General features: G+C 38.6%; 1 protein-coding gene across 1 annotated transcript; it reads left to right on the top strand.

Annotated features, from left to right (window-relative positions):
• Window positions 1-2,973: 2,973 nt before the first annotated feature.
• On the top strand, window positions 2,974-21,732 carry LOC140941029 (uncharacterized). Its single transcript, XM_073389978.1, has 9 exons — window positions 2,974-3,076; window positions 11,573-11,704; window positions 12,481-12,826; window positions 13,806-13,847; window positions 17,899-18,039; window positions 18,243-18,389; window positions 19,159-19,311; window positions 20,740-20,909; window positions 21,376-21,732. Exons 2-9 carry the CDS (start codon window positions 11,573-11,575, stop codon window positions 21,538-21,540), a joined length of 1,296 nt encoding a protein of 431 aa, XP_073246079.1. The 5' UTR covers window positions 2,974-3,076; the 3' UTR covers window positions 21,541-21,732.
• Window positions 21,733-22,144: the final 412 nt, after the last annotated feature.

Raw genomic sequence — 22,144 nt, 5'->3', positions numbered from 1 at the left:
AATAACCACACAGCAGTTCAATAAGTACACAACAGATCAATAACCACACCAGTAGTTCAATGACCACACATCAGTTCATTGAGCGTAAACTACATGTAGCTCCTTGGAAACACAAAATGGAAAGCGCTTTGTACAGTATTTACTCACTAGTTTTTGCATTAGAAATCGCACGTATTCTTCCGACACGTCAAAGACAAGTGCTAAAATACCTTACCATAAAGTATTCTATGTAACTGGATCATTGTCTTTGATTACGACAACTAAAGTGTCCTGTTTTCCTATAACAACGTAGGCTTGTGATGTTGGATCCACAAGAGATAACTGCAGCTTAAATGCTTCATCACCTTTATAGACTAAATCATTAATCAACCAATTCCTCCAGGTTAACGAATAAACGCTGTAACCGGGTAGGAAAGTATACATCTGTGGCGAAATGGAACCAAGCCGATGGTCTTCATTAGTGGCGTTTATATTCTCCACCCTAACCCTAAATGCAAAAATAGAATCCATATTTACAAAATAAGTCTATAAACGAGGATTTAATTTTTGCCCTTTGCAACCCTTCACGGGGAACTCGAGATTTTAACTGTCAGTAATAGGAAGTGAAGAAACGAAGGAGTCGTGGATGAGAGGACAACAGAAGTGCCCTCTTTACAATATATATTACATGTTAAAAGTAAGCTCGGACGTCTTAAGCAACTTTTATAGCCCTATATGACTTGACTATTTCAGGTGAACGAACAGTTAATCTTCACATACATTTCCCTCCAAAAAATGACGCTTAAACCCTTTAAGCCCTAAGGGTGATCAGCATCAAATTTTGCCTCAAAATGTTGCTACAACCACTTGCAGAAATACTTGAGACACTGTACCTTGGCTTGACTGGCCTGCCCGTGATCTTGTGTTTGTTATCCCCCCTCCTCCCCTTATCAAAATTGTTAGCAATACAAGACTATGTTCAAAACTTGGAGGAACGATTTTGAATGGAGGGGTGGAGATAGGTGAGCGATTTGAAGTAAGAAAGGTCTGTTTTACGTGGTATTGTCTCAACATTTTTGCAACTGGTTGCAGCTATCATTTATTTGAGTTGGAAAATGATTATGTTGATTATGGTGATGGCAATCATGATGATGTTAACACCAGACGCGGATCCAGAAAATCCAGAAAGGGGCGGCTAGGACTCTTGCCAGCAATATATGGTCCGTCTCAATAAGTGCAGTAGTTTGGTCGAGTGTGTTGATTTCAGTGACTTGAGTGGAGCTACTGTGGGCTGTTTGTAAGTTTTTCCGAATAAGTAACATAGACCTAAAATGTTCGTTTGTCCGGTGCCGAAAATATCACAAGTCATGATGAAACGGCGCCGCCGAGCTACACAACTCGGTAGATTTACTTTGTGGCACAACGGCCGTCGAAACTTTTGAAAGATGAACGTTTTGAAAGATTCAGCAAACACAGATCGATAGCAGAACTTCATTAAAGTCTTGAAATACTCAAGTAGTTTAACGCCTGGGACTAAGGGGTTTACCTGTGGAAAATGATTTATTGGCTATAACTTAGGCATAGACGATGGCGCTGAATCAAAATTTGGCACACATAAAGAACTCATTGTCCTTACCATTTTAAAGTATACATATGGTGTCAATAAGTCACGTGATATGTCACGTGATCATTTTGCTAAAAATCGTAAATTATTGACCAATTGGTGGCCGGTTTAAGAAAAGAAATCGAGCGATAACATTTTTCTAATTCATATTAAATATTTCTAACACTTTACGTTTGGAATGACCATACATTACACTTCAATAAAAAATTATGAGGGAAAACATCATTTTAAATGACCAAATTTAATCTTCAATTGTTTAAAACTTTAATTTTAAAATTCGAGTATATTCATTCCAAACGTAGAAAGTTAGGTATGTTTATCCTCTTTCTGAAATGCTAATTTGTTTATCCAAACAAAGTAAATTCGCCACCAATTCGCCAATTTTCATCATTTTTTATTTTTGGTCACGCGACATGTCACGTGACCAAAATTAAACGTTAAGGCACAAGAAAACCTTAAGATTTACTTTAGGGAAGAAATCATCTTGTTCTAGGTCTCCTAGCGAGAGATATTGCCAATCATTCATATGCTCCCAACACACCTTTAACTCAGGCCTTAAACCCCTTGAGATGTACGCTTTACGAAGATTCAGCAAACTTTTAAAACGAGTTGAACGCTTTACGAAGAGAGAATAAAAGACCTCAGCAAACGCTTGAGGACGCACGAATTTACAAAGCGAGGCAAATGTGTGTCGACGACGACGACAAATGCAATCTCGAAAAAACCTCCCTTTTTAATTGCACAGGCCACCCAATAATGTACAGAACACCCAACACAAATTAGGGGCTGCGTTCTCGTACCTCGAACGCAAATATGTCAGACGGCTTGTAACCTTTAGACAAACATAAAGCTAGTTTCGTAATTTAATACGAAAACATAACAGTCAAAATAAGTTCTCTCTCAGTCTTAATTTACAACCACCACATCCACCAAACGAAAAACCCCAAATTAAACATCGATTTTAAAATTTCAAATATTTTCTTGCAGACTATCACTTCACAGGGTTTCGTGTGAATCAAAAGATTAATTAAAAGCTCGTTTACCTTGGGAATGTCTCCAGCTGCGAAGGTAAAACGCAGCTTGTTTGGGCAATGCAAGTTAATTATATTTAGTTATTGCTTATTGGATAATTATTATATGGTTCATAATACGAAGGAATAGTTTGCGCACAACAGTTTGGTTTTCGACGGCTGTGGAAGCAGGAATTCGTTCATGTTAACAGTTTATGTTAATGTTTATGCACAACAGTCTGGTTTTCGACAGCTGTGGAAGCAGGAATTCGTTTATGTTTTAACTTTGCTTGCCCAGCTGGAAGAAAAGGGGCTACGTGCAGAGTAATGGAAATCCACACATTATCATTTTCTGGATGAGTCAAGGCTGATACGTAATTTGCTTTGCAGGGAAATAAGGTGCTGTTGTCGTCACTGCTTTCTCTCTTCCTCCTTTTTAGCAGCAGGTTTGCTGAGGCAAAAGGTAAGCTTTGTTGGTCTTGCTTCTGGAAAAATTATGCCTCTAGTTTCATAGATTTTTAGCATGTAGGTGAATATTAGTAAATAACTTCAAAATCATATTTATCTCTTAACAGACACTTGTTAGAGAAAGACACTTATAGGGACCTATAGACCTAACGACGGACGTTTCCAATTCGGTGTTGGCCTCAACGGGGTTCGTTTCAGAAAGAGTTCATTCAAGTGATTTAAGACTCGCTTGCAAAATATTTTTCTATAAAAAGACACAAAATTTTAGTGAAATGTTTTAAGGAATTCAAGAGTAACTCGAAATTAAAGGACCAGCTGGCTAGGTCACTCAATTGCTGGCTGCAATTTTAGATTTGACCACAAATCAACTGAGATCGACACTCAAATGAAGTGTAAAAGAAAGGAATAGAAACGCAGTAAAGAAAAAGAAAAAAGAGAAAATTTTATTGTTTTATTGTTTTATTATCTTTATGTTATACACACAAAATATACATATAAAATTTTTAAAAAAGATGATCTTGAGGCAAGGGAATAGGACCACCTTTAAAATTATGTTACCTAATTAACAATTACAATACTGACATCGGCAATTTAACTCTTAGTACGCACAATTTGTTTGGAACATAGAAAACAATTCTTCAATAGGATAAAAATAGAAAAGGCTGAACGTGTAAGTGCAAAAACGAGAGAGAAAAGGTGAGAAAAATAATGCTAGAATAAAAGAGGAAAAACAAGCGAAAGAAGCGAAAAACTACACACAAGCTGATTAAGAGAACTGAAGTGTGCTTATACCAAGAAAAAATGACTTAAGTTTAGAATTAAACAAAGCAGTAATTGGAGAAGATCATAGCTAAGAAACTCGGCATTGCATTCGAATAAACGTCGGCCCTGTCTTTTCTTAAAGTCAGTTATCTTCTTTTAAGATAGAAGTGCGATCTAGAATGATCAATGACAATTGTTATGTGGACGCGATTTTGTCATTAATAAAGACTTTTATCTTTTTGTGAGTTTCTGAATGGTTTGAACATTGAAGATCTTTAAACTACAAAAGATATTTGGAATATATAATATAATACCCTTTATTGAACGCGGTCAATGTTCTTTGCTAATTAGCTACTTTACAGACATGCCACGAAAAATCAATAAATAAACTAGAAATAATAATAGAAAGAGAAGATTTCTCATAAAAACCTATATAAAAATATATATATATATATACAGTTAAAAATTATTAAAACTACGAGTAGATCACGAGATTATTACATAATGATGTTAAAACTAAGCAAAATGTATTTACATGTATTTGCGCGATTAAAATGTAAAATTTGAGAAATCGAACTTAGACATCAAGTTCTTAAATGTTCCGATTTTATTAGCCGCACGAAACTGATCCGGAAGAGCGTTCCAAATCTTAGCTGCAGTATAACGCCACGATATAAGTCCATAGGTGGTTGTATTTACTTTGGGTAGCTCAAGGATGTGTTTTCCTCTAAGATTATAATTAGTTGATCGTTCATACAATAGCTCTCCTATTCCTCTAGGAACTTTATACCCATGGATAGCTTTGTAAACACCGGTGGCCATTTTAACAATTCTTTGATTAAGTGGGGACTTCAGGTTTGGTTCAACGTCTCGTAGGTGGTTGACTTGTCACGGGTCACAAAGCGAAGGGCTCGTTCATTGATTTTTTTCAATTTTGCCGGAACCTCTTTTACCACAGTGATGCTACGACTCTGAACAGTAATTGAAATGCGGTGCAATGAAAGCACGATATATATCTATCCTCAATTCAAAAGGCAATATTTTCTTCAGACTATCGAGAACAGCAACCTGTTGACTAACTTTACGACAGATTTTACGAATCTGTCCCTCAAACTTAAGCTTGTTATCGAGAGTGACGCTAAGGAGTTCCATTTCGTCTTGAATAGGGATAACGGCTCCTTCACAGGTCAACACAGGATTTCTCTCGACCCTTCCAAAAGTAATTGCTTGATATTTTGAATGATTTCTTTTCATTTAATTGAATTTATACCACTTATCAACCTTTTTCAGATCGGCATTTATGGCATGTTCAACCTGGTCGATATCTTCCGCAGACTTAAACAATTGAGTGTCAGCGGCGTACGAGAATAATGTGCATTCATCTATAGCATAAGACAGGTCATTCATGAAAATATTAAAAAGAATGGGACCCAAAATTGATCCCTGGAAAACACCCTTCATTATAGTTTTCATAGAAGAGTGCTGTCCACTCAATCTGACACGTTGATCAGGGGCACCCAACGAGGATATAGTTCAAAACCACTTAACATAGCGTTGTTGAACGTAGTTTAGTATTCAAACAGTAGAAAATTCTAGATCTCAAATCGTCTTCCGAACAGATATTTTCCCGAAAATTGCCGTTGGGTGCCCCTGGTTGATGTCTGTCACTTAAATAATTCGTAACAAGATTGATAACTTTTGAGTCACCACCGTAATCTTCAAGCTTTTTGACAATAAGATCATGGGGAAGGGTGTCAAATGCTTTTGACAGGTCCATAGACACCAGACTAATAACTTTGTGATTATCTAATTCTTCCTTGAATTGTTCAGTTAGACTAAGGATAGCTGTGTCGCACCCAAAATTTAAAAAAAGAAAAAAAGATAGAAAAATCATTCTCCTAAAATTTACTGGGATTCATGACTTCTGACTAATCTTGAAAGTGGTGGAAATAAAAAACAAATTAAAAAATAAAATTAATCAAAGCTTATATAGATTTTCTCTCTCTTTTTGAATATTGGAAGGACCTTAGATCACGAAATCAAACGTGTTTTCTTTTATGTCAATCCGTTAAATGTAAGAGAAGAAATGATTCATATACCGTAAGGGCGGCATACGCAACTTACAACCTGTTCGGCAATTTTTAGTTTGCTTTTCCGCAGCGATCGTATACACGAAGTCGAAAGGTATCCAGTCATTTCAGCCTATTTGATACAGGTTATTTAAAAACTTGGAGTAATCGGAGCTTACGAGAGTGCGTTCGATATGTTTGCTAGGCGTACAGGTAGCAGTTGAGGGCAAAAGGTGGATGGTTCTTGCGATAGATAACTATGATTATAGCATATTTTGAACGTAAGGGTTGCGTACAGCGAAACCTCGACCTAAACTGTGTATCATAATGAAAAGGTTTTGAAGGCTAGTGATCAGCATGATATCGTATGGTTCGTCTCAAGTGCTTGTTATTTGAGGAGACACTGGTCAGAGTGCTTCGGGCGTGTAAAAAGAACTTTTTGTTTTACTGGCGCAATAGATGTTCTACAGGGCGCAGTTGTTCGAAGGCCGATCAGCGCTTAACCCGGGTTTCTTTTTCTTTTGTTAAAAAACATTCTTTGGATAATTTTCTCAGTTATTTTTAAGAGCGTCCAATCATCAACTTGTTGGCAAAATGAAGCTTTCACGTATGAGTTCAAATTTCGCACTAACCCTCCTCACCTGGGTTATCTTAACCCATTTTTTAACAACCCGGTCCAGGTACTGTTAAAAAGCAAACAGTTGACAAAGTTTTAGATGTAATCGTTAATTTTATTTAATATTGGGAATTCCACATGTAGAAAATTACTGAAATTTACTATAAAATGCCGGAAACCGTTACTGGCAAGTCTTCTTAACCTGTGATGATATTAAAGAACGACCCAATCGAACCCAAGACCACATTTTTGTGGTGAATGCCGGGGCACAACGATTGTGTTTGAACACGGGTTCACTTACACTACAACTCTCAATTTCACACGTTTCAAGGGAATCATCAAAGCCTTCAGTAGAATGTGTGTGCGGCTCACGTCAATAACTTTTCCAGTAATTTGGTCGAGTGTATTGATTTCAGTGGCTTGAGTGGCGCTACCGTGGGCTGGTCACGTTTTTCCGAATAAATAACATAAAGCTAAAATGTTCGTTTGTCCAGTGCCGAAAATATCACAAGTCATGATGAAATCGTGCCGCCGAGCTTCACATCTCGGTAGATTTACTTTGTGGAATAACGACCACCGAGCTACACAACTCAGTAGAGTTTTTTTTTTTTTTTTTTTTTTTTTTTCCCTTATTTTTTGTACAAGCACTACTACATCTATACCAATAAAATACTACTACAAGTACACAAAATACACTTCCTACCATACATAAATAATGGCTGACACAAAGACTGTTTAGGTACAATTACTACTATAAAATAGGACATAAGTTTTTTTTGCATTCTAATTCTCACTACCACGGCAGAATAGCTGAAACTTTTCCCATTTACTTTCCTGATCGGCAACTTTGTTATTTGAATTCATAAGTTTCTTTTCTAACTGATGAACATAACTGACTTTATTTAAAAAAACTGTAAAGGAAGGATAAGTACATTTGTTACGACAATCATAAATATGTTGCTTAGCTAAGACTAACATGTGATTGATAAACAAGTAGTCTTCTTTCCTTTGCCAAAAACCAAAAAGTATATCGCTGTCTGAAAGGTCTCTTAAGGATATGTTTAATTGATTACTCCAAGTAATAAAGTCCGACCAGAAACTCTTAGTACAGGGACATATAATTAACAAATGCTCAAGGGATTCGCTCTCTTGTTTACAAAATGTACATGATGGTGAATTTGCTAGACCAATTTTATGAAGAAAAGAATTTGTTGTCAAGTACCTGTTTAAAATTCTATACTGGAATTCTCTGGATTTGGTGTCTATGAGAACATTAAAAGGCAATTTATAAATATCGTGCCAATCAAGGCCTATATCAGGAAACTGTTCTTCAAATCTCGCTTGTGCAGTTGGTCTGGTTTCATATCCTGCTCTAATTTCAGAATAAACATTCTTGGAAAGGACGCTTTCGATCTGTACGGCTTGGTTTTTAAGATAGAGTTTAATTTGATCATGCAAAAAAAAGGTTTTACCACTTTTGGGTCCGCAAGATGTCAAGGATTTTCGCCATTGAGTCGGTAGGGCCTCAAAAATTTGAATTAAGTGAAACCATTCAAGGGGTGTGAAAGGTAACCCATTTGGATTCTGCTTGATTAGTAAAACATTTGTGTCGGTCACAAGATTTTCTAGCGTGATTATTCCTTTGTCAAAGAGGCTTTGATAGAACACCGATTTTCCGTCGATCAGAATGTGTCTGTTGTTCGATATAACTGTGCTAGATCTGAAAGAGTTACTTAAATTAAGGATCTGTTCCCTTACAGATGCAGAGTGTTCAGTAGAGTTACTCAGTAGAGTTACTTTGTGGCAGAACGTGCAGACCCTGAGCTTCACAACTCACCGGCAAATTTACTTTGTGGCTCAACGGACGCCGAGCTAAACAACCCGGTTTGATGCATGCACCAGGCGTAACACGCATTTTCCAAAGAAAAATATGAAGGCTTAATCCAAAGTAAAATTTTAGTCAGGGTGTAAACCTTCAGCACACTTTTGAAAGATGAACGCTTTGGAAGATTCATTAAACACAGATCGATAGTAGACCTTCAGCAAACTCTTAAATATGTACGTTTTACGAAGAGTCAGCACACTTTTAAAAGATGAACGATTTACGAAGACAGAATAGCAGACCTCAGCAAACGTTTGAAAGATGAACGCCGAGAACACACGAATCACCGCGTGAATTAGCGCGTCAAAGTGAGGCAAAACGTAAGCAAGCGCCTCAAAGCGAGGCAAATGTGTGTCGACGACAAATGCAGTCTCGAAAAAACCTCCATTATTAATTGCACAGGACACCCAATAATGCACAGAACACGCAACACAAATTAGGGGTTACGTTCTCGTATCTCGAACGCAATAATCTGCAAAAAGTGGGCCGGTAACTTGCGGTGTTTCGGTTTGTGGTGATTTCTAAAATTCGACCACGAGATAAAGTATAGGAAACTTCATCAACGTTAGCCTGCGCCCAGCGCCGAAATCCTTGCTATCACTCTTTAGTATTACCATAACTCTTCTCAGACGACAAATATCACATCATTCATTGACCAATCTAAAAATGATTGGAATACATAGGGTCCTTATAGGCTCAGTGTCGATCGGAAGAGAGAGGTTTTATCCAAGAACACAGTTATGTGTCACTATTGAGTAAAAAACAAATAAAACCGAGGCCACCTTTTTTCACTCTCTCCAGCACAATAAATTAAGAAAAAAGATAACTTCGCACAAAGTACGTGAGGATTCTATCACTTCTATCTCCTCTTAAAAGGTCTTTTAAAGATTGTGATAGGCATTGATAAAGCAATTGTCTCACTTATTTATGTAGTTCACCAGTAAAACAGTAAAAGCAATAAGGCTGAAAGGCCATTTTTATCTTCCCGTTAAATACAGGCCCGCAGCAAATGCTTAAGTAACGGGGCTGGAGGAAGAGCAAATTGGCAAGTCAAAATTTTTGCCCCACCCGTCGAAAATTTTGAAAAAATGATCAAAGGGTGTACGAAGATTCATGTCGCCGGATAGATGCTAATACTGTACGCATTGCTATAATTTGTGTGGTTATCTATCTTCTATGAAAATACGTACACCAGATTTATAGTATCAGTTTTAAGGTAGGAGTGCCAGCGTTGCTGTTGCAAAAGCAACTGTTATTTACTTAACAGACCACTAACAGTTGTGAAAAAGGTGAAGAATTCAAGACTGATTGTTGTTGTACATGAATTTGTTCTTATAGCATGTTTTTTGACACATTGTTTCTAACTTCCAAACATTCTGGAGGAGGGGCTCGAGTCCCCCTGTCTCCCCCCTGCTTTGGGTGGAATTGTTAATAAGTGTTCATAAAATAGAAAACAGTACTGTACAGTGAAACCAATCAAATAAGTTCGTCAAGTCACGTTTTTGAAAGTAAAAATCGAAAAAGTTGTGGGTGGAAATTCGAGGCGATCTTTCGAATTTCCGGTGTCTGGCATGTTGGGTGGTGGAATTTGATTACAATGTTCGTAACAATAGAAATGACTATTCCAGGTACTTTTTAGGTGTCCGCGTCCGCTTAATAGAGGTGTCCCCTAAATAAAGGGTTCATTTAAAGTAAATAAGGGAAATAAATTTTGGGCCTTCGGCTACTGTCCGCTTAATAGAGGGTGTCCGCTTAATACAGGTTTCACTGTAGTGCTTTTGCCAACGCAATATTGTCTTGCAAAAGTAAGCACGTTTCTACCATATATTCGACCATTTTTGAAATCGAAAGTTCTTTGAAAAGGCAAAACCTTCAGCAAGTCTGCGAATTAATAATACCTTAGGAAAACTTGGTTTTCACCAACTGACTGACAGCGAATTCGTTTTACCTCAGCGATTGCGTTGACGTTGCTGGTTAAGTAATTACCAAAACTGCTCTTAATTGTATTACTTATCTTAGCCCATTCAATATCCAAGTTGACTTTTTAACCCGGGCTTTTTAAAGACAGGAAAAAACACTTTATCTTTCAAGAGTCGTTTTTAAGTGCTTTAATCTGATTGAATTGGATCCAATTATTATATTTTCCACCAAGGCAGATGAAATTAAAGTGAATGTCAAAATTAACAAATCGCCATTTCGTTCTTAAGACGTAGTTAAGCAGAGCGATTAAGTGGTTAAACGTCTTTTAGACACATCAAGTTGAGTACCGTTCATTGTTTGCAATTTTGATTATATACACACAGTCACCGTACCTCCAGTTTTCACAAAAGCTTTCTTTGTAGGTAATCATTAGTGGCTATATGTCCAGGGGGGCGGGCTGTATGTATAACACGAAATTTATCAAACCGGCTGGAAAAGCCATCAAATTAAGCGAAACATAAACACAACTGCATAATTAACACAAGGTGTAAATAATACAGCCCTTACAAAAGAAGGCGCGGATGGGCAGATTCTAAGAAGATTGAATAGGATTACAAGTGGTTTTTGAAAACTTGTCAGCCTAAGTGTTTTTGAAAGTTCATTCTCCTGTTGTCTGTAACGTTTTATATAAGGCTTGAGACTAAGACATGTTGGTTTGACATGAAGCAGTATTATTCCTTTGCCAGCAGTTTCTTTGCTAAGGATAAGTTCCATCGTGAATAAGGACGTGTGTGTAATTGGCAATATTAAGAAAATAAACGTACACAGCCGTGACACAGCACCTTTAAGTGTGGTCAATTTCTGTGGCGTGGGACACCATGAAGATATAAGGTTTCTAAGATTTTTATATTTAGAGGTGATTCCCGAGCTGACATGGATACCAGAAAATATTTGGACGGCTAGACTAGTTTACCATCTAGTGTGTCAATTTACCATCTCTGATCAAAACGTTACATTTGATCAGAGCAGTTTTGATGGGCAATCACTCTCCACGTCATCGACGATGAGGTTTGAACGTTACTGATACTTATTTACTTACTTACTTACTTACTTAGTAACAGTATATGTTACTTAGTAACAGTAGTATGTGGTTTCAAAAATATCCGGATTCGTGTGGGCTGATGTAGCCTTATTTAATCATTCAGCGCAGAAAGAATTGTTATTTTGTCTTTATGTTTGCAGATGTTCACTTGGAAAATGTTTACTGCCAAATTACTCCAGGTATTGTTGATCCTGCAAGGCTCAGCAAACGTTTTTGGAAAACCGGGTTTGACTGATACAGCCTTAACAGGATTTCAGCGAGCCAAGTGTCAGGTAAACATTTTCAGCGAAAAACTATTGGATGTATTATAGTATAAATGTTACGAATGCGAAATTTGCTTAAATCTTGTTCCTGTTTTCATATCTTTCCCGGGAGGGGGGGGGGGGGGGTGGCGGGGGCGTACTGGCATGGGGTACTGCCATATATGATACATGGAATATACAGGTATGTGTTGCTGTAAAGGCAAACTAATCAATAGGTTAAATATTTATGTCTAGACCGGGAAAACCAGTAATTTCAAGAAAATAAGGAGAGATTCTGGAAGTTTAGGTCTAGTTTAGGGTAGCAAAATTCAGCCGAACTTCAATCCTCGTCAAAACTTTTAAGACCGTCAGCTTAGTCTTCTACACGGATGTGTGTATTTTTTAACTGATCCCCCTCTCCCCTAGACAGTTTTGGGTGTCACAATTCAAAATCTGGCAATGATTATAGGATTAGACTTCAACTTTGTTCGGTTGGGGGGAGGGGGGTGAAACCAAGAAAAAGCAGTATTTGTTTATATGCTGTGGTGACCCTGCCACGTATATGTATGTTACTATTATTATTATAATTTTTTTGGCGAAGCTTAATAAAGAGAGAAAGAAATGAATTTACAACTAAGAATTGTCGGTTACTCGGAAATACCTAACCAAAAAGAGAGAAAAAGGAAGAGTACTAAACCCTTTTGGCCAGGATTGTGGGTCTGGTATAGGCTAAGGGTTCTGGGGTCTGAGCGGCACATCCCCACTCAAAAATTCCTAAAGTACCTTCCCTGGGATCTTTCCCTCAGCAACTGAGAAGCTCCAGTGCGAATGTGCAGTTCCCACTGTACTGCAAACCAGGCCGTTTGACAGTGCGATATCTCAATGTGGGCGGAGGATTCTTCAAGACCAATGGTTTCTCCTACCATGGCAAAGTGCTGCGGACCTCTGATGTCCAGTTTGTAACAGAACAAGATGGAAATGGAGATATTGTGGCCCAGTTTAATGGCGCAATACTCAAATGTGATGGATGGGCTGCACTCAAAAGAAAGAATTGTACAATACCGAGAAATTTGAGCCCCTGGTCAGGGATCATAAAAGTGAAGATAGTAATTAGCCATCCATCAACCAGATTCCAGATGGCTGGCACACCAGGTAAAATTGCAGCAGTTATAAAACTCTTAACTGAGAACGTTTATCAACGTAAAAATTACTAGAGAACCTGTCAAACCGGTTAAACACCCTCAAAATAGCACACCTTATCTTAATGAGATTTCTCTGCATAAAGACAAAAGGCTATGACGTCATCGGCGTCAGTGTAATTTCCCTTCCAAATAGAAGGTTGATTCGGTCTCTATACTATACTTCTTACCATCACATTTAGACCTATCCTTGGTCATGCAACGATTTACATCTCTCCAGCATACACTCCACTGGCATTTTAAAATAACGAAACTTTGAAAAATTAATTCGTTAATTAGCAATTAATGAATTCGGCTTTCGTAGGATATGGATAATTAAGCAGATCGAGGAGGGTGTTATCCATAGAGGCCGAAGGCCGAGGTGGGTAACACACTCCAAGATCTGCTTAATTCTTCATATCCTACGAAAGCCGAATTCATTAATTGCTTGATTATTCATTCAAAATAATTCCTACCATACCATAAAAACATAGCTAAAACATGCTTACCTGCATCGATGTTAAGTTTATCTTCGATAGTGTACGTTTAGGTTTGTCCAGCTCCGCAAATATTCTCCAAACAGCAGATGTCGCCCTCCGAGTTGTCTTCTTGCTGTTTTTACTATGTTTTTAGCAATTATTTCGCCTAGTTCCAGCTGTAGTTCTTACTCTTGAAACGAGTGAAGTGTCCGACATCTTAGTTTTCACAACAAAAACAACTCAACCTCGTCCCCAGGTCTTCTCGGTTAACGGTGTATTAACCTGTAGAAGGCTGCATTTTTGACGTCATTTCCTTGTTAAACACGAAATTCTTCCAAATTTGGTCATCAGTAACTGGTTATGGTGAATTACTCGTGTGCTTTTAGCCAATCAGAATTGGGGAAATATTTTGAATGAATAATAACACTTATTAATGCTTCTCACTTATATCTCATATTTTTATTTATACAACAGTTTGTTGGAGAACTGGTTTCACAGGATATAACTGTAACCAAGGTAAGGCTGGTAAATTGCTAAGGTGTCAGTTCTGGAATATGTCAGTACACGGTAGGTCACGTGGGTTGCTCATCTGCCTCGCAGCTTGACTCCACTCTCTGAGGCGGAGATTCTGAGTGAGAGCTTTTGAAGGAGCAATGACGCATGATACGGGGTGTGTTAGGCTACATTTAAACGGTCGAATTTTCGACCGGTTGAAACATTTGACCAGACACTTTTTTTACACAAAACCGTTCAATATTTTTGCGCTGTCGAACCGTAATATTTCCAAGTAAAGCGTGTAATAGCACGACTCGTAAATCCATTCTCGCAATATCTGTTTGCAATTGTCCTCTCTTTTTCCAACTGAGAAACCACGCATACATGCAACCACGGTGTCCACACCTTGCCGTTCACATTTTCGACCGTACCGGTCAAAAATTTGACCTCGATTTTAGCGTTCAAATTTTTGAACGGCTAGGAGTTCAAATTTTCGTGCGGTTAGCGTGATTCCGTGTAAACGGAACACCTTACCGTAACACTTTTCGAATTCTCTTAAGGCGGGAAGAACAACATCCCGAGGAGGAATAGAGCGATTTTCGTATGACCTTGAAAAATGGTTTCGGTAAGTGTTCGTTATTTGTTTTATCACCCAGTACATGAAAGATCAAACATAGACTCCTCGTTTTCCTGCCAAAGAAAATCTCAGTATGAAGAAGGCATTGTTCGATTGGCCAATCGTGTTGCGGTATGACGTCAAAGCGAAGTATCGATTGATTTCTAGAAAGTTCTTCGGGCATGAAGTTTTTTCAGCCAAGCGTTTGCTTAACCAACCAAAACCCACGCGCGTTTGTATCCGTTCGACAAACGAATCAAATCGCTCTATTTTCGCTGTTTTGTTCGCGCGTTTTCACTTCAAAGTCATACGAAAATTGCTGTATCAAATAATATATTTTGTAAACAAGTTTAATGTTTACTTTTCTCCTAGCCTTAGACTTTACCATTTCCAGGATTCAGGTATATGAAGGGTAGGGAGTACATGTATATGAAAGGGTAGGGAATTTTGTCATTTTGGTCGGTAAAATGGCACAAAAGGGCTAACAGATGCGTTTTATACCGGGGCTGTGAAAAAGTCGAGATAACGTTCTGGTTTTGTAATTTAATCATATTTTGAAGAAAGGGCAATTACAGCAGTTACAGCGATGCTCCGTCACGTGTGACCAGTAAACTGAACACGTGATCCGAGTCTTCCAATAAACGCGCTTCTTTGAGTAGCGTAGCGAAGATCGCATTAAAACTTCGGAGATTTCGTTGAAATGTAGAATTCCAGGAAAAGATCTTCAAATTAGAGATGGAAAGTTCGATACTTGTGGAAATACTGAAGAAATAGCGACGTATGTAACCTCTGGTTTATCGAGTATTTATTTATTTATTATGCGGAGCTTGACCTTTATTCCTTGTTTACAGTCGATAAAGCCGGTAAGTTTCTCCCATCGCACACGCCATCGTTCAACAACCTTTCGCGTATTTCCCTTCCAAACATGCTAGGTTTCATCAATTTGAACAATTCTATGGATTCTAGAACGTTGTCTGAAAGTTTAGAAGGATTTCTCCGTTCTCCTCGACGAAGGGGAAAATATGTGCCGTACAGATAATGACGAATGATGAAACACACTCCGCCATAAGTCAACATCAAATTTCGGAAAAATCTCTTTTCGGAAGACGACTTGAGATCTAGAACTTTCGGAACATTTGTTGTAAAATTTCTTGCTTGCCTGCCTCTCCTAGGATTTTCGAACATCTAAAAAATGGTATGATTGCCCATTTTTAAGGGATTTTTACCCTAAAAACGTTACCTAGAATTTTCCGGAGCCTTTTTTCTGGCTGAAATTTTCGAAAAGGTAAGTTTTAATCCCTATAATTTTCGGATCACTAGACTTTCAGCTAGGAAATCCGAACAGATGAAAAATTTTGGTGGATAAAAATATGCCTATATCTGGCGTTTAAATACTAAAATACGTTTAGCAATACTATGTATAAGTTGTTTTGAACTATTTTCTCGTTGGGTGCCCCTGATAAGTAACACGAACTGTTGGTGAGATTTCCCTCGGTCCCTCTCCGCTCAAATACAAATCAACTATCTGTCTTCTGATTTCCGTACTGAGAGGTTTACCTGGCCTGAATTCTCGATCTAAAGCGTTATAATCAATAGGTCTGAAAATTGTGAAAGTTCGTTAAATCCTCAAATCTTTCTACGGATTTTGTAATTTCGTTTCGAATTTCCCAGATCACACCAAAACACCTAAATATGGTAAACAAAACTTGAAACGTTGTCTGAATTGTCGGAATTTACTGGTCACGCGCGACAGAGCATTGCTGTAAGAGGGATGAAAAGTTCTGAACTAGGTATGTGAAAGAGGTACCATTTGCCCATAAAAGGTATACTAAAGGGGAACCTTTTCTATCGAAAATGGTATATTTAAAGGGTAAGGGGCTGGATTTTGGGGCGGAGGCTTCCCTATAAAAAAAATTGGCTGAGTATACCCCCCTCCCCCGGTTGCAAGTTGGCACGTTACTGAAACGGCTGGAATTTCTGAGTACTACCGAAATAGGTAGACTGTTTTTTCGTAGACGTACGTAACAGTTGCCGTTAGTGACAAAGGTGATCGTTTTTGGTCACGTGTCTATAGAGATAGTATCTCCAAAGCCAAACGCACGTGATAACATTCCTTCGCATTTTTTGCTCGCGCTTTGGCTATCTATCGTCGCTTATCCGCTTTCGTTTAGTATTAAATACAACATGATCCAGCTAAAAGTGTTCTATAATATTTTTCCGGAAGATCGATGCGAACTAATTACAGTGGACGAAAATGAGATGTCTACCTTCGATGATCTCATGCGAATCGTAAGGAATAAATTATAGAGTGTTTACCACGGATATAAGACCTTCCTTGTTTGTTTATGGAAAAGCCCGCCATCGTTTAATTCTCAGGAATGTGAAGGAATGCAATCACGTGTGCTTACATTTGAGGCGTCAGGGATAAATCACGTGCGCTTAGTTCAAATATGTTTCTCTGCAGAGGCGACTGTTTCGCGCCTCTGCGAAAAAACAGTCTACCTGTTTCGGTAGTAACTTAGCCTCATTAGGTTATGGGCTCCTGCCCCGACCCCGCATTTTACTGACACCCCCCCAGGAAGCATCCTCGGAGACCCAAGGGCAGATAGTGGGGGTGAGGGAAAGACTAAACGGGCGGAAAAATAAGGCACGAAGAAAAGTAAAGAACGGCGAGAAGAGCCCCTGGGGACAATGTCTTACCAGACCAGTTCCAAACGGTCGCCGCCGTTTTGGCTTCTGATTGGTGCCAGAAAAACACACTGAAAACTTGTGTTTTTCTGGCACTAATCAGAAGCCAGAACGGCGGCGACCGTTTGGAACTGGCCTGGTAAGACATTGTCCCCAGGGGCTCTGACCGTCTGTATTGACGAGTGTGCAACCAGCACCCACTCATGTCACATGAACGCTATGTGTAGAAATACCTGGGGATCCTATCTCTGTGCCTGCAAAACTGGCTACTCAGGAAATGGAAAAAGTTGTTCTGGTGACTACATGTTTATTTTTCTTACATTACATTGCATGACTTTATTTTACCTCAAATTTACAGAGTAGCTCAAAAGCTAATGCCTTCGAAGAAATAATACTGAAATAATAAAATAACATTACTAAGTACTAATTATCTGATGTTAAGTATCATGTTTCATATAATAAAAATATCTATTAATGCTAAGTGCTAACATGGTTGAAAGAAAATGGTTCGTATTAGGCTTTCTTTGTCTGATAACGATTGAAGTATTTTCATAGTTAGCCTTTATAGGTTACTAGCCACTTCAAGAACAGTAGCACGTTCCATAAATGGGCTCCTGCATGTTCTCAAAAAGTGAGCGCATATGGACGTGCCTACGACTAGCTCCAATATGTGCTCTTCCAAATGTGCCAATAGATACATATTCGAAGAGCGAAACAGACTGTAAGCAGCCTGTCATTGTCTTCATTAAGCATTGTTCTTTGTTTTAGATATTAACGAATGCGTTGTACATAAAGACAAGGTTCTGTGTGCGTGGAAGGACGGATGTGTTAACACTCACGGTGGTTACAAATGCAAGTGCCCACCGGGATACAAGGTCTCCTCACAGGACTTTCGTCTTTGTGAAAAAGGTATTGGAGTGATTACATATCATCGCTCTTTCCCTTCGATAAAGAAAAATTTATAATGAAGAAGGTTACTTTTAAGAAGCTGAATTGCAGTAGAATTGAACCATGCATTACCTGACTGACTTGATTATATCAACCAACCATTTCTGTGTGGTAAAACATAAGGGGTAAATTATTCAGCTACTTGTATTTTTTTATTTTTGCAGATATTCCAAAGATGTTAAGCCGTTCCAGCAATGTCACAGTTTTGTTTTTTCAGACTGCAACATTACCTTGTCGCTACAGTGCCTCTGGCCCAGTCACTGTCAGTTGGCGAATAAACAACAGGATTATAGCCGTAAAAAGAACAGATGGTAAGTCAAGCCTGATCGACATGAAATACCCCTAAAGTTTTCATGCTAACTTCAGAATATTTACATACAATCAACTGTGTCTTCATTCATTAGTTCATTAGACTTTCTACCGCTAAGCAAGACATGTTTTCGTATCATAAATTTTTAGTAACTAACCTTAATGCAATTTGTGTTTTAGTTTTAGTTTTTTAACGTGCCTTAGTTTTTAAAACATGTAAAGATAATTTTGAACGAAGTGTATTTTTTTGTCGTATGGCCCTTAGGTGTAATAATAGCCTTCGGCTGAATGGAAGGACCATCTACTTTTCTTGTCTTCCCTTTCCTGATTTGATTCTATTTTACTTTGCTTTATACTTTACTTCGCTTCACTTCACTTCTTTTCACTTTACTTTACTTTACCTCACTTTACTTGACTCTACTTTACTTTATACTTCACTTCACTTCTTTTCACTTTACTTTACTTTACCTCACTTTACTTGACTCTACTTTACTTTATACTTCACTTCACTTCTTTTTCCTTTCCTTTCCTTTCCTTTCCTTTATTTTACTTTACTTAGTTAGATAACTTTACTTTATTCTACTTTTCTTACTTACTCAGTTTACTTTACTTACTCTCACTCTCTTTCTGTTCTTTACTTCTTTTTACTTTACTTTACTTTACCTTACTACTTTTTACTTTACTTTACTTTTAAATGAACGGATTGGAGGAGACGGGCTAGGGGATTGCGAGGCTTTGATTCAGAAAGTGTTGACTTTCGCTCATTAACAGGTTCCAAGCAGACCATTAACCGGCGTCTGACACTTGACGACAGTGGAGACTTGATGATCCATAACACTACGTTCGGAGACGCAGGAAGATTTATGTGTATCGTACAAAACGTGCGCTTTTTCTCTGGGATCATACACAACTTGAGGATCGAGTGTAAGTTTTATTTCTAAATTCGCAAGGCTTGGGGACGAGTGGCCCGTAAATGTTAAGGGACTTGTCAGAAATTAGCAGGGGGAGAGGGGGGTGGGAATTTTAAATTTGGATTCGGAAATGAGGTGACCCATCCCTGCAATGGGAGTGAAATTTTCTAACCCTCCCCTTGACCTTGGCCTAAAATATCATGACCCTCCCCCTCTTGCATAAATGATAAAATCTCGTTCTTGCAATACACTTAGGTGAGTCAGTATTATGAAAGCTCAAAATACATTTCTAGTCTGTTCTTTGTAATGCCATATACATACATTTTAGATGACAGCATGAAGCTGAGTCCTACTCTGATTCTGTCAGCTTATCACTCGACTCTCCTATTTCTCCCAGGTTTTTTTTTACAAAATAAAGAACTCCTTTTTTCTTCTGTGGGTGAACCTCTACATGATCACGGACACATATTTGCATGACCGTTCCCCTTTTAACGGCCCGTTTTTCATGACCCCTCCCTTTTCTGCAGTCTCGAAAAGTTGTGACCCTCCCTCTGTTTCCACCTCCCCTACCCACTGCTAATTTCTGACAAGTCCATAAGGATGAAAGAGCGGGAACTGGAATAAACTGTGTAACTTGAGAGGGCGACTTTCAACAGCGGCTCGAAAATTGAAAACTGAGAGCTTGCAGCGCTCATTGTAAGCGGGAGAAATGGGACTTTCAATTTGCATCTGCGCCGTAGAAGTACGTTCGGCCTTACTGGAGAATCATGTTTTGCCGCAGGTAGAGACGTTTAGTCGGGTACTCCGCCAAAAGAAGGAGATCATGAAGTCAATGTATTTAACCACTATTAGAGAACGAATGAGGCCGGTCATGTGTGCAGATCGTTTTATATCACCAACAGACTCTCCTAAAAACTCTTGTACGAGTTACTGAGTATTAAATGCTTAGGTTTGTTGTTTGGAGCTTCTAGTATGTTAAAATCTTCAAGACTTCAAGAGAAAATAATTTATCAAAAGGTTGAGTTTGATCATCCGGGTGAACGTAGTCCTGAATAGGACTGTTGTTGTTGACAGTGACTGACGTTTCGACAACCTGTGCGGTAGTCATCTTCAGAGTCAAAGTGAGTTGTATCACGTCAGTTGATGGTCTTATACTGTGGTTATTGATCTGATTGGTCAATTATGTCGCGATGTTTTTGGTCGTCTGTCAGTTAAGCCGTGATGTTATTGGCTATGAAGACTCGTAATCAGTGATTGGTGAGTTTCGATCCGTCTATTGTCACGGTTAAACAGTCGTCTATTGTTAGTCAAATTGTCAGTTCTCAAATATTCGCCTCACAGAACCTGGAACTTTTGTCTCGCTCGATTTGCTAATAAGGCAACAAAGTTACGATTGTTAACAGACACGTAATCTGTAGTACCACTATTTTTAACAATGCAGCAAAACCATTAATGTCTGTGAAGTTTTTGGTCAACGGTACACACACCACAAGTCACAAGTACCGTTTTGGGGAAAACCTTACCGTTGACTGTCAAGTTGTTGGGTTGCCTGTGCCAACTGTAACTTGGAGTCATGGGCAGCAACTAATTACACCATCAGCAAGAAGAAAGGTAGGCCTTCGTATGACTGATGGAATTTTCTTCTTAAACGAACACGAAGACATATCATAAAGAGGACCAATCTTAAGGATCATTTAGAATTCCGTTCACTCGAGCGTCTAACAGTTCTTCGTTTTTTCGGCTTTTTCTATGTCGATTCTATGAGAAGATCAATTCCTAATCTGGTCCCTGCCATTAATGAGTCATCTTACCAACTCGACTCTATTGTGCAGACAACTCTCTAAAATGTGTTACACCAGAAAGTGAGGAGAATGAAAAATGCTGGAAAAAATACGACGGTATTCATCCTGCCACTACGACTTGCTTAATTCACAAGCCCATGTTTTCCTTTTGTTTGTCCTCAGTTCCTTAGCAGATAACACCACAAGACCAATACCTTATAATGCGGCCCTATTCCCGGCTAACGAACTCTCTCGTGCCCAATTGTGACATAAATGTTCTCTCTGTTGTATTTCAGGTAATCCTTGGACCACTTCCCAATGCTCCTGCGTTTTTGAAAGGCGCAGCTGTACAGCTACAACTTCGCATCAAAGGAATTCAGAGAGCAGACGCGGGAGTTTACAGTTGCAAGGCTGCAAACCGTCACGGCGTTACCATTAAAATCATTACACTGAGTGTTTAAGGGAACAGACATAACAAAACAGTGTTATTCGAAAGTTGACTACTAAAAAAATACGATGCAAAGACTAGGCATTTGAGTAGAGAACATAAAATAAAAATTAATTCTTACTAGAATTTTATTTTGAGAAATGTCTGATCAAGGCCCGTAGGCAGTTTTGTGAGCAAAGTCGTTAAGTCAGCAAATGTAAACCTCGGTAGCGTATTCCTGTAAACAGTGAGTGAATCCAAACCGAAACAACCACACCCTGCCAAATTCGTATGGAATAAATTATGTGGGGTATAATTTTACATTTCTAACGACCCCGGCTAATTCTATCCTTTTACCTTTCTCTTTTTGACGCGCCTCATACGTAGCGAGGTGCTACACTGAAGGTGAAAAACAAAGCTTAAGTAAAAGTTCAAAAGATAAATGATTAGGATTTCGTCTACAACAACTCCCTAAACTCTACTAGTTTAATACAAGAAAACGTCCTGTAGCTAGTGCTTGAGGTTTTTACCCACCCGGTCAAGACCTTTTCAAGTAGTGAGGAAGTTCGTGCCAACCAACGAACGCGTCAGCCTTAGGTACTGGGACTTATTATGTGCATACTGAGACTACTCAATGA

This window comes from Porites lutea, chromosome 6 (genome assembly GCF_958299795.1).
Source record: "Porites lutea chromosome 6, jaPorLute2.1, whole genome shotgun sequence".
Taxonomy (NCBI): Eukaryota; Metazoa; Cnidaria; class Anthozoa; order Scleractinia; family Poritidae; genus Porites; species Porites lutea.
The sequence above is the reverse complement of the archived record's forward strand: the minus strand, read 5'-3'. Positions and strand labels throughout refer to the sequence as shown.

What these genes read in the sequence shown, in the direction of transcription:
- LOC140941029 (XM_073389978.1), top strand. Translation starts at nt 11,573, where the DNA reads ATGTTCACTTGGAAAATGTTTACTGCCAAATTACTCCAGGTATTGTTG. An exon ending in TTCAGCGAGCCAAGTGTCAG is followed by an intron (nt 11,705 to 12,480) that starts GTAAACATTTTC and finishes TCTTTCCCTCAG; the next exon opens with CAACTGAGAAGCTCCAGTGC. An exon ending in CCAGATGGCTGGCACACCAG is followed by an intron (nt 12,827 to 13,805) that starts GTAAAATTGCAG and finishes TTTATACAACAG; the next exon opens with TTTGTTGGAGAACTGGTTTC.